The sequence below is a fragment of the Alligator mississippiensis genome, chromosome 2 (assembly GCF_030867095.1).
Source record: "Alligator mississippiensis isolate rAllMis1 chromosome 2, rAllMis1, whole genome shotgun sequence".
Classification (NCBI taxonomy): domain Eukaryota; kingdom Metazoa; phylum Chordata; order Crocodylia; family Alligatoridae; genus Alligator; species Alligator mississippiensis.
The window spans coordinates 13,194,023-13,206,935 of record NC_081825.1 but is presented as its reverse complement, the minus strand read 5'-3'; the positions used below and the strand labels follow the sequence as shown (position 1 = coordinate 13,206,935).

Genomic DNA, 12,913 nt, shown 5'->3' with positions numbered 1-12,913 from the left:
CCCTCTCCCATACCCCCTCCCCCATCATAGATGTACCTTCAGGGAGCTGCTCTCCACACTGCCTGGCTCTATTCCTGGGCATGGGCATGTGTACAGGCATTCATATGCATGTGGCACCCCAAGCATCCCACTCCCAGCAGCCCCAGGCAGGGCCTTGCAGGCTGGAAGGCTGCCAGCCTGCAAGGGGAGACCCACCATTTCCCATCAGTCCCAGAGTCATGCAGCCTGGGACTGGGACTTGAGGTTCCCATTCTGGGACTGTCCTGCCCAATTAGGGGTGGGTGGTCACCCTATATCCAATCTCTGAAACTCCTGGAGCACCTGCCTTGGGGGCTGGAGAGTGTCCGCGTGGCTGGAGAGTGTACCTGCACACTCCTGCCTTAGAGAAAATAGATGTTTGCTACAATTAAATGGTACTGTGTATTACTATTTTTTACAGCCACTGACATGGTATGACTAATGGTAGGGATGTCTATATGCTTTCATTTGTGGCACCAGAAACAGTTTTATGCAGCATGAATGCCATGTGAGGTGATGGTGGTTTCTACCTGGAGTGTGCAGAGCCCTCAGCATTCCCATGGGCCCTGGGCTGCCCTACTGGAAGATGGTTCAGGGGTAAGATATAACCAGTGATGTTTGCAGCTGCAGGAGAGACCTGGTTGATGGAAATATGGGCAGCACCTGGTGCTGCTGTAATGGGGCAGTCCAGTTGGCAGAGCAACTCCCCCCACTGTCACACATTTACACTAGAATTAGCTTACACAATACTTTACACCCTTCATGAGATGACTATGTCCAAGCCTCCCCTGCTCATGACACCCCTGCTCCCCTGACCTCCCTCTCCCAGCACCAGCCCAGCTCCTTCCGCTCTCTCTCTGGACTGTGCCGTGCAAATCACTGCAGTGACCTTCTTCTTCTCACCTCAGAGCCCCTGAGAAGACTCCAGCCAAGAACCCTTCAAAAAGTCCAACCAAGAGCCTTTCAAAAAGTCCAGCAAACTCGACTCAAAGAAGTCCTGCCAAATCAATGTGATTGCTATTTACACTATAAATACATTCATGTACCTATATTACTGATCTATAATTAATCGAGTATAAAAATTCTGGGATATTTTTGGTGAAAATAGGGTATGGAGCCTCGGTTCAGAAACCAATTCCCCATTTATAAAATTGTTTCTTATAAGAAAATTGGTTCCAATTTACAACGTTTCAACTTAAGACATGGTTTTCGGGAACCAAGTGTGTCGTAAGTCCGAGGACTGCCTGTATAGATAAAAGCTAGCACAAGAAGTAAATGAGATGGAAGATTACATGGGAATGATTAAAGACTCGTCAGACAAAGGTCTCCTTTGGTACGCTGCTTTCCCTGCAGAGAGAGTTAAAGGTCTCTCAAGTGAATTGAGACTTAGAATTGAGACTGGGTGGGGGTTGTCTCCACCAAATTACTGGTTATATGTGGGAAGCGTGGAACTCCACACTGGACCCAATTAAATGCGTAATGTCTGAGATGGGTATGGATATACCAGTCCTCATCAATGCTAAATTGGGGTTTGACACTTAAAACCTATTCTAGCATCTGTCTTTCACCTGCATGCCTTGAGCAACCGAAAGTCCTGCAGCCAACAAGAATGGATTAGAGAACTAAATAAAGATGTTTCAAGAATGTTTTATAATGGACTTGCTTATAATGGTAGGCAACCTACATATAGGGGATACTACCCACCCTTCTTATAATGGATGTAAAATACTGGGAATACAACTGTAATATATAGCATATGGCATAATTACATACATTTGCAAACTGTGTACTGGCTGAAAATTATTTTTCAGTTTGTTTGGCACTCAGAGGTGCCAAAGGTCACACAAAAGGATGGTATGAATATCTGGATACTGACAGGTGGTTTAAATTACAAATAAGATTAAGATGTCTTCTGGAATGCAGGAACCACACTGAACTATTTCCATCTATGCAGAAAGAGTACACAACATCTATCACTCTGCTCCTGATTGGAAAAAAGAAAAAAGCTTTAATTTGAGTTTGAACTTCTAATCTGTTTTTGGTGTCCAAGTTAATATTTTGAAGTCTATTTAGGTTCCAATCTGGCTATGTTTACTAAGTTCAGAGAAGTATATGAAATGGTTGGAACAAGAAAATTAAATAAATAAATAAATAAATGAAAAAGCAAGGGGCTTTTTGAATATCTGCACTTAGCCTAAAGGACCACATGATCAACCTTGTGTGTGTGTTACCTTTAGACAGCAAAATGGATACTGGCTTACATTAGAATAAATCATTTAAAGGGCACAATCTGTTGCGCTCAGTGGGTGCCATTATGTTCGGCACTATAGAATCCATTTCTTTATAGTAAGATTTCTTTTTTTTTATGGATTATATTTTGCTAAAGTAGGTTTATAGTACCATATAAAGGGGTTATAAGTACAGGCAAAATTTAGTTGGGCAAGTGAAAATTTATCTCAAATGACTTAAAGAAATAAAGGGTTACACATTTGAGGAAGCGAGAGGTTTTTGGTGATATTGTTCGTTGGACTAACAGTAGAACTGGAAGAGGTATTAGATAAGCTTTTGGTCAAGAAGTACCATTTCTCAGGTAACTGTCATCAGTATATGCATGACCATAGACTCTTTCTGTATTACTCTTGTAAGCTTGGCAGCTACCCAGGAGCAGGGAGACAAATTCTCTTCCTTGAGCTGTGATAGCACAGATATTAATGACCAAGTGGTAAACAAGTGTTTCGAAGAAACTACTGTTTTGGCCCTTTTTCATTAATAAACATTTGAGGAATGTGGTGGGTTTTTTTAGTGTCTGAGCTAACATTAGAAACATTTAAAAATGAATAAAGTTTAAAAATAAAAAAGGATAAGACTCATTAGAGTAGCCACTGTCAGTAGGAAGAGAAGAGCAAGTATAGAAACATCCCAATCACAGGCACCTCTGCTTACTTCACTAACACAGGTTTGTCTGACAAGCAGTGATTTACTGACAGGTTTTACAACTTTGGGAATTCCTGCACAGGAGCCATAGAAAATCTAAACATACTGCAAAGCTGCAAATTCATCTTTGGCCAGTAGGTGATGGCAGGTCCCCAGCAAGGCTATAATCAGTTAGCAGGGCTACAGGAAACTGGTTGAACACATGCCCTACTGTTTTCATTTGCAAAGTGCTTATTGCCAGGGAAGGAAAAAGCTTGGGGCTTGAGAGGAGAGGGCAGAAATGGGAGAACCCCTTGGGGTTAAATGTTGGGGACAAAGTAGCAGCAAGGACAAGGGAGTGACTGAGAATGGAAAGGTAGAAGGGGAAAATGTACTGTTAAGATAGACTACACCAAATACAAGAACTATACAGTGATAAAAATGATATAAAAGCATGGAAGGTAACTTAAGATTTTGTATTAGAATGAGGGTCTGAAGCTGGGTCTGTGCAGCTTCACGATATGTGATGGAAAAAGAAGTGCAGGTTTATGGAGTTGGCACAAGCATGGAAATGCGTGAGCAAGTCCTTTTCCATAGCATCTCATTTCCATTCTCAGTTGTCACTAAACACTGTTTTTTTGTTGATCATCTTTGGAGTCCACTACCACTACCTAAAGCTCTCTGCTACTATCTCTTTACAAGAAGAGCGTATGCTAATTATTTTCTTGACAGTTAATCACTCTAGGGTTACTATATTTCCAGGATTAAAACAGAGGACACCTATGGGGGAGAGGGGAAGAGGAGGAGGGGTATATATATATATATATATATATATATATATATATATATATATATATATATGGGGTGGGGGGCAGTGATATGCCTGTGCCCAGCCTCTGCCCCTCACTCCTAAGCCTCTGCCCCCCAGCCCTGCCAGTGCCTCCTACTCCTGACCCACAGCCCCCTGCTTCCCACAGCACCGTCTTCTCTGTCTGCCCTCTTGGTTGAGTTTAACTACATGAGAATGAAGTTGCAAACGATCACAGCATGCAATTATCAGCCTCCACCAGACCACATTTTTTCATAACTTTATTTATATTTTTTCCTTTTTTTTCCAAAGCAATGTGTTAATGTGTAGGTGTAATTTCTGGTGAGACTTTCCGAAGTCTCCTGCGGTGTGGTAGGCAGCTTGAAAGAAAAGAGTGTACTCTGGATAGAGCATTTGGCATCTTCATGAAAAACGAAGACCCTTGTTTTGGAGCAGCTGCTGTGGAGAAAAGAGAGCAGTCACTTAATATAGAAAAAGAAAGCAAGGGTGTCCAAAGGTCATTTAGTCCAATGTCTTTCCTCAAGAACCAAGGCTCTCCTGTGGACAGGATTAGATTTGGTACAGGGAAACACATCTGGATCTCTAATCCAGTCTTGTTATCACTCAGCCATTGCACTTAGCCAAAACTGAAGTCTACAAGCAGAGGGAATAAGCCCTGTGTGCTATGAAGGGACGTGTTAGGGTGGGGCGCTGATAACCAGCTTGGCTGGATCCTCTGCTGTGGCCGAGCTCTGCAGGATGTTGTATTTGAAGCTCAGGACCTAACTATCTCTTTCCTGCAGTGTTACATGTGAGGTGGTAGGTAGCGCAGAAATGCTGGTCTCTGGCTAGGTCAATGACTGTGGATTCAGGAGGCCTAGAATCACTTCCTGGCTTAGCTACAGACTTCCTTGTGACCTCGAGTACATCACCTGACTTAGCCAGCGTCACTTCCTCATGCATACCTGTATCATCATCCATGTCTTCTGATGTGGGAGATAGTTGTTCATTCTGGCTAGCGCCTGCAGCCAGCATTTCCAGCTGGTCCATGGAAAGAGTAAAAAACCAAAGAGTTAAGAAGGACTCTGTTTGATCTGTGCTCCTCCGGATTACACCGCCGCAGAATGAGGGACAGGCAGTGGTGGGGGGCTGTCCTCCCAGCCACGGCTCCTGGTGGTGCCAGGAATGGCCAGGTGAAGCCCGAGTCCGTGGGTGGAACGAGGCCCCTTCTGTCCTACCTTCTGAAGTCAAGTGTGGAGCAGTCTTGCCTACAGGAGCCTCCGCTCAGCCCCTCCCTGCCTCCTCTGCTTTCCCCAAATCCCAGCTAGTGAGGGTCCTCCACACTGAAGGCCCACTGCAGGCTCTCTAGGAGATGGTCTGCCACCTCTACAAGAGCAATCAGCATTCACAGTAGATGGGCTTTCAATGCCACATGATCACCTTAACAAAAGATCCAGTTAGAAGCAAGATGGCATTCACAAAACAGGTCTGCTTCAGCCTTATTCTTTCTACTTACCTCCCCTGGTCTTACATCTGGTTGTCCTGTGCTACCCCGAGAAAAATAACTGTTGTCATTTCTCTGAGCCTCAGACATTGAACTTGCATCTTCAGAACCTGGGATTGTTTCTTCACAACTCCAGGTCTTCAGCTCGTCACTAATGGACACTTGGGAAAGGACCCTGTCGGCAATTCTGCCTGGGTTCATTGCACTTTGGCTTGGTATTGCTGGACTGTCACTCACAGCCTGTAAAAAAGGGCACTGAGAGAGTTCCTCAATTATTACTGTAACCATTTCTTGAGGAAAAAATGAATCAAAACCTGTTATGTCATCATAAAGTTCTTGCTCAGATCCAGATTTTTGTAGCATATTCCTGGAAACAGAAAGAACAACTTCATTAATTGCATCGTCACGCTCTGGAGGGAAACGTTCATTTGTGGCTGCCACAAGTCTGATGTGATGTTTGGACAGGCCTTGTTCCATGGCCTCTTTAAGGTCCTCAACAATTTCAGTCACTTTAGATCGTGATAAATATCTTCTGCAATTTGGGCTTGTGCCGTCAGTTGAACTTAAGACTTTGGCAAGGAATTGACTTAATATTTCTTCCACAAATGTCACGGGTACCACAAGAATAGGTGGGTTAAAAGGATTTGGCATTTTCTCTATCCTGCCAAAATCAGCAGGGGATTTCTCAACAATCCTAACAGCTTCTGTTGTTGAAGCTGAAACAGGCAAAGTCTCCCCCTCTGAACTGCCTTGAAATTCAGGTTTGGCAACTTCTTTTGCTATGGAAGCCGCTAGCCTATTAGCTAAAATATCTATCTTATCTGTTAGGTTTCCGCAAACAAAAATGTCAGAGCCAGAATGGTCTCCAGTGCTCGTGCAAGCCAAATGGAGTATGTCTCCCATAGCCTGCCTGTCTTCAGTGCCTAAAAATTCTCTTTCATTGATCTGTTTGTTCGTGTTCATCTGGTGTTGTGACAGGACTGCTTGCAAAGCATGCAGGATTTTTCTAGTTGCTCCATTCAGTAACAACATCTTTTCTGTGTCCAAATCGGCAAAGGGAAAGAGGGAAGAAAGTGTTGACATAAGGTTTGCTTCTAGTTTTTCTATGATGAGAGGAGCTATCTTACTAAGATATGATGATAAACTGTTTGGGTTATGCAAAGGCTCAGTACCATTTCCTACAGTAACTTTTTCAGCAATCTCGTCAGCTTCAGCACAGTGGTGAAGCAGTAATTCTTCGGAAAGAGAGCTCTGCAGTGGATGTCCAGAAACCTCTTGGACGACCAGGTCACAAAGAGCTTCAGAAATAACCATGCACCCATTTCTTAGACAGTTCTGCATATTGAATCTAGACTGAAACTGTGTCAAAAGCTTATTGTAGACTGAATCAGCAATTGTTTGAATCATGTCCTCCACCCTGGAGTGCGGCTGTTCAGTATGCTGGCTAGAAGAGTTCTCATCTTCAGAGATTTTTGCCTTAACTTTACTGATTATCTTCATGTGAATTAAGTCAAATTCTGCAAAATCCATTTTATTTTCTGGAGAGGAAGATGTGCTGGCGGTGGCAGGGAGAATGTTAGATAAAAGCCCGCTGATCAGATCTTCCAAAACTCTGTGGCATACCCCCAGAATAGATGGTGTGGGACTGTGGCCTCGGGCGTTACTTTTGGTAGGAGCTTCTAAAAGCTTTTCAGCATCAATTTCTCCAGGTTCTTGAGGGTTATACGGAACTGAAGAGGGTGCCTTTGCTTTTTCCTGTTGGCAACCATTAATTTTTCTCCTTATCAAACCACCAAAGCTCTCTGCTGGCACACTGTTCTTGTCTTGCATGTCTGCATAAACTGAGACTTTGGAAGCTCTTTCTTGCATAAGGTCAGATAAACTGGTATGAATAATTTTTGCCGTCAATGTGTCTATGTGAGGGGAGAGAGCCTGGTCTTCAGAAGGCTGCAGGTTTCTGGCCTGACATATGGAAAGCTTATTTAGGATTGAATCAGCTCCAGCTGTGGTGATATATGAGGGATTGCTTCCAGGAATTGGAATGTCCTGAATATGTGGGATTTGTGATAGGACTAATTTGCTTATTAGTTCATCATATGTCTCTCTAAAAAAAACATCAGCATAAATACTGGTTTGTGACTGCAGTGTTTGAGGCTCAATTGTGCAGGTTGTCAGGGGCTTGCTGCAAGCTCCCTGCATTGCTACTTCCTCTTTGGGAAATACCTTTCTGAGTGATGGGAAGAAAGGCTTTCTTGCAAGGTGCCTTCTTGTTGGAGACTGGCTAGGTGCCTGTTGAGAAACCAGTGGGGTTATTTTCCTTCTCCTCCCTCTCCTCATACATCCCGGTGATCTGCTGGGTGCTCTGTTTCTGTCTGTGAAGACAAAGTTTTTGGCATTGCCCTCATGATCTCCCCTGTCTCTCTCAGCGATTTTTCTTCCTTCATATTGAATTATTGCTGGATATATTATGTCTGTGACCTCAGACACAAACCACGTCATTATATTTGTAATTTTGTTGGTCATGTCTTTGGTCTTGTTTTTCTGTAGCAGGAACAAATGAGAAGGGACAATAAATGTGTTAATTCACTCCTCCATTCTCCCTTCTGTACATGGCGACAGCTGTCTAATGGGCGCGATTCAGACGTTTAGGATAAACAATACCAGCCCCCCATGAAAAGTGACATGTGTCACCAGAGCCTTTTGGATATGGTGAGGTATAAAACTTACAGACTAAATATAGGAAATAAAGAAACAGCCAGTTTGGGAAAAGTCAGTGAAGGACAAACTAGGATACAGGTTTCTTCTCCTTGAGTTTGTTTCTGAAGGTCCCTAGTGCAGTCTGAAGACCATGGAAGAAAATTCTGCCCGTCTTGTAGCCCAAGAGGGGTTTGTTACTGAGTTTAGCAGGGCCAGGATTCCCCATCATGAGTGTAGAGATGACCTATTTTTGCCAGTTTACCCTATTACAAGTGTCAGGGGGGCTAGAAGTTGGATATATGTTTGGATACAATCTGTGCAAAGGACCCTGTATCCAGAGACTCTGCCACATTGGGACTGTCTCTAGCCTCCTCCTCCTCCCCCCCCCACTACTCCCCCTCAAGAAAGCACTTATCAACTAGCTCACTTCTCCTTAGGGAAAAGAATCAATTAATTTGCAGCCATTTTCTCAGTATTGCACTAAAACTCCAAAGTCGTGTCCTCCCTGGGCAGTGCTGCTTCCTACTCTTTCCCGGGCTGCAGTGCCTTCTATTGTTTTGTCACTCCATTGTTTCCCTCGCTGTTAAGAAATGAGTATCTGTCACACAACCAATCACAATACAGCACTTCTAGTGTTATATTCTGCTCACTTGTTTCCAAAAACAATGTGAAAGATTGTTTAAAACAATGCTATTTGGTGACTCTTGCACAATAACACACGTCATGGCAGGGTGCACTTTATCTTTCATTTGTGGCATCATCAGCTTCCACTTTTGACATCTCCCCATGCCCTGACTTCTTACCCAAGAGGACGGTCTATTCTTGTTTGTGCCTTTTTAGCAATTGGCACAAATCTAGGCTGCTGATTACCTGACATGGAAAACAATACATTTCTAGGATAGTCCTAAATGTGGAGTGTAAACTGCTTGCAAGTCTAGGATCTGTGTTCCAGATTATGCTATAAAAAAACAACTCAGGGGGTGAATAAGGGTAAAAAGCTTGGCCCTACTGAATTCAATGGGAGTTTTGACATTGACTTTGGTGTAGCCACAGTTTTGCCTGAGGTACATAACCATTTTAATGGAAAGATGGTGCAAAGACAGATACGACAGTGGAGACACCCCCTGGAGATCAGGACCTTGATCAGGACCTTGAGAACTCTTCTCATCAAATTAAAAACCTGACAGGGTCCAGTTTCCTTCTGTGTTGTACCCTGATCCTACAAACATGGATGCAAGTGGCTATGAAACAATCACGGGAGAAGTCCTATTGAGCTCCCTGGGATCACAGACGTTCTTGAAGCAAAGCATGAGCATGTTGTTAGATTGGGGCTGTAGTCATCACCTTCTTTATGAAATTCAAAATAGAATTGCCAGCAAAACCATTGGTTACTATTGCCTTTAGCCATCTACTGATTTACCGATGACCTATATATATACGTTGTATTGTGGCCTTGTTTCTAACCTGCATTGCTTTATGAAGCATTTGTTGTGTCCTTTTGCTCTGTCGGTTTCTTTGTCCGTCCATCCGATATGTCGTCTAAGAAGCTAATGAGTTTTCTGTATTCCATGAAAACCCTGGCAAAATCTCCTGAAAAACATGTAAGCGGTTGGTTAAGATCACTTCTGGTGCAATCAATTTATCTCCCACCTCCTCCTTTCCCTGGGTTTCTTTTTGCTAAAGCGATGGTAGCATTTTTTAACAAATTCCAAGAAGTTGCTAATACCATTGGTGAGCTATAGCTTGGGGGTTTGCAAACTGTTTCAGTGGAGTGTATTGCTGATGAATTAACACAGGCCACATCCTGTCTTTTTGAAGGCACAATGAGAGTGGAAGGATGTGCCTTTCCTTTATGAGCCAGGAAGGGGAGCATGCTCAGTATCTCTCTTTTCTGTGAGATGTTCTAAGTCACCTTCTCCACACATTTTACAGTAAGGTGCTTGGATGCTTAGCAAGGAGCCAAGAATGAGGAACAATGGAACCAAGACAAGGCCAAGTTGGAGGGGACCCAAAAAGAGTTGAAGCTTGTTGGGGAGCAAGAATGGGCACATGGCTCTGGGTCACTACGGTGCACCCCTGTCCAGATCCTGGGAAAAACCTGAATATCCATGAGTCTGCCCCACTCTTCTGCTGCCAGCACATTTCTGTGACCTTTACTAGTAAAGTGTGCCCTTCTCCCTCCCCCTCCCTCTCTCTCCCTCTCCCTGTCCCTCTCTGTCCCTCTCCCTGTCCCTTCCTCCCTCCCTCCTCTCTCTCCCTCTCCCTCCTTCTTCTTCTTCTTCTCCTTCTCCTCCCTCTCTCTCTCCCTGTCCCTGTCCCTCTCCCTCCCCTCTAGACTGCTGGACAGAGAGATAGACAACCCAGTGTTGCTGTCAGTTCCCGAGTCAACTTAGATGGCAGAACCCACTACTAATTTCTATCGATTGACACTTATTTCCCCTTTTCTCCTTGCCATGTATTGATGCTTGGCCCTTATTTGCTGCCTTCCCCTTTTCTTGCTTAATGCAGAGGGGCTTAGAGACAAACATCTTTCTTTCTTGAATGTGGAGCCATGGCTCTTTGGCCAGATGATGAACTATTTTCCTAGGATTCTCCATTTCTGTTTGTATTTTTTGTAATGTTTTCCTCCTATCAGTTGTGTTTCACATTCTCTTCAACTTTGGGGGGATTAGATGATTAGGAACACTGATTATGTGATGTGATGTGATGTCATGGCCATATAATTACAGGCTTAAGCTCTCCTCTGTGACAGCATGGAAAGTAATTGGATCACAACCACCTTGCGCTAAGCAACCACCTGGCCATTGTGTCCTAGCATCAAATGCTCTGCCCCATGATTGACTATGTCTGTCTCAGTTGAATAAAAGCCGTATCTTTCCTCCCAGTAGGGTTGGAGTATTGTTGTACCCATGAAGGCCTGGGCAATAGGCTAGGATCAAGGTGATTTTAGGGATCTCTTTTCTTGCACCAAACGTATAGGTGGGAAAGAATTCCCCACTTCAATGCCTATTTTTCTGTCAAGTTTTCCTCCCAGTCAGTCTTTTTGCTCAGTTAGAGCAGTTTCTGGGCACCAGGTGCCCTTCTTCAGTGCCCTTGTCTAACATCACTCCCAAATGTTACGCCTGTCCCAATAAAAGACAGCTCCTTTGCTTGATCGCCAGTGGATGAGACTTGGAGCAGCCCCTTTGTTTGCAGTGCAGCAGCACCCAAGTCAGAGTGACAGACAGCTGGAGAGACAGAGCGAGCTGCAGGGGAATCTGGGGATCAAAGCTCCCTGCCCGTCAAAAGGGGACAACTCCGGTATTTTGTCCTGAGCCCAAACAATCCTCGGGGCCTGAACTGGCTGAGATTTGGCTTTGCTCATAACTGGCTTTTACACCAAAGTGACTTGCTAGGGCCCTGTGGCCTGGGCCTAAATTACAGACTGTGACTGAGAAGGGCCACAACCCTGAACTCATTAACTGTGGGGAAGTATGGGGGAATAGGCAGAGAGAGGAGCCCAACTGCACCACCTGGCCCAAACCTGAGAGTTTCTGGGGGTCGCACCTGTGGGGTGGGAGGGATACACAGATAAGAGAGGTGGCCCTGGGACCAGAAATAGGAAGCAGATTCTCCCTTACCTGTAGGAGCTTCAGCCAGAGAGACCTGTCACCATGAAGGTGTGTTCAGGTCTGAGCCCCTGGCCTGGGGATCTGGAATGTATCCTGCAGGCTGATATCAGCCCTCTATGAGGTCACTGTCTCTCTGGCCAATGCCTGATATCCTACCAATGACCCTCTATGACCTCACTGTCTGCCCCACCCTCCCCACCCAGCCGGGCTCATCCCCTACCTATAGCCGCCCCTTCACCATATAGTCTAGCAAATCCTGTGTCCCGTCCCTGGCAGTGCCCAGTGCTCAGTGCCAGACGCTGGAGAGACCAGTACAAGAGACCCCCATCCTGGGCAATGGGGGGACTAGTCTGGGCAAAGAGGGGACAGTTCTGCCAAAGTCCCTGGAGTGAGTGCAACCTGCCCAGCAGTGCGAGTGACAAAAACCAAGGGTGTTTATATACATGCTCTGGGAGTGTGGAAGGGCAGTGCTTTAGTTAGAGTGGCTCCGAGAGCCATCATGTCCATCAGTGTCCCCACGCTAAAAAATGGTGGTGGGGGCACTTCAACTACAGCTCACTGAAAGCGTTAGTTAAAGCATCCCCAACACCACTTTTCAGCACAGGGACACTGATACACGTGACACTGGAGTCTGCTGGAGTAATTACTATGCTCCAGCAAACTCAATTCTTCTTCCACACGCTGTAATTACAGTGTGTCAGAGCAGCCTTGCTGTATGTTCGAGGTTTTCAACAAAGAGTACGTGTACCCCTGGGGGTACTTGGGATGGCTTCAGGGGGTATTCAGCTGTGGGCGCCGCTACTACCACACTGCCGGCACTTCTGTTGCTGCTGTGCCGCTGCGACCCGCCCCCCCTCCCCGGTCATCAATTTGCTGATGGGGGCCCCTCCCCCCACTTATCGACTGGTTGCCGGGGGACCCCCCCAGTCGCTGATCAGCGACTGGGAGCCCTTCCCCCTGCTGGGGGACTGCTGCCTTCTCGACCAGCTGCCGGGGGTACGCTGAGCCAGAAAATTTGAAACCATCTGCCTTGACCAAGTGCCAAAACCTGGTGCAGGTAGGGATCAGTTAGGGGCAAAGCCTCTGAATGACAGCTACCTAGACCTTAAATGCTGGAGGCTGTAAGTAAGAGAAGAACAGTGAACAAAACCCTTGCCATGCTCTGTTCACTCTCCCTTTCAGCAGCCGCTCCCTGAGCGTGTCTACATGAGGTGCGGTGTCACAGTAGCAATGAGCTATGGCAGCATAACTTGTCACTATGGCAATGTAGCATGGGTGGGCACTAACTGTGATGCTACCGTGCAGTAACTCGTTGGTGGCCCCATTTTTGCGGTCAAAAAGAGCTTGCTGAGCAACAGCTAT

At 45.4% G+C, this 12,913-nt stretch overlaps 1 protein-coding gene across 3 annotated transcripts; it reads right to left on the bottom strand.

The window, feature by feature from the left end:
- Positions 1–4,042: 4,042 nt before the first annotated feature.
- On the bottom strand, positions 4,043–11,624 carry LOC132248474 (fibrous sheath-interacting protein 2-like). 3 transcript variants are annotated; one of them, XM_059721444.1, is made up of 5 exons: positions 11,561–11,624; positions 9,405–9,530; positions 5,256–7,784; positions 4,705–4,780; positions 4,043–4,198 (listed from the first exon to the last, which is right to left on the bottom strand). In XM_059721444.1, the coding sequence occupies exons 2-5, from the start codon at positions 9,465–9,467 to the stop codon at positions 4,059–4,061; spliced, it is 2,808 nt and encodes a 935-aa protein (XP_059577427.1). In that variant the 5' UTR covers positions 9,468–9,530; positions 11,561–11,624; the 3' UTR covers positions 4,043–4,058. The 3 variants fall into 3 exon arrangements, with proteins under 3 accessions (XP_059577427.1, XP_059577428.1, XP_059577426.1); XM_059721445.1 differs by having other exon boundaries at positions 4,043–4,195; XM_059721443.1 differs by lacking the exon at positions 4,043–4,198 and having other exon boundaries at positions 4,207–4,780.
- Positions 11,625–12,913: the final 1,289 nt, after the last annotated feature.

Coding starts and splice junctions, on each gene's coding strand:
- LOC132248474 (XM_059721443.1), bottom strand. CDS start 9,467: ATGGACGGACAAAGAAACCGACAGAGCAAAAGGACACAACAAATGCTT. Junction 7,785..9,404: donor TGCTTCATAAAGCAATGCAG/GTTAGAAACAAG, acceptor TTCCTGCTACAG/AAAAACAAGACCAAAGACAT. Junction 4,781..5,255: donor CAGATGTAAGACCAGGGGAG/GTAAGTAGAAAG, acceptor TCCATGGACCAG/CTGGAAATGCTGGCTGCAGG.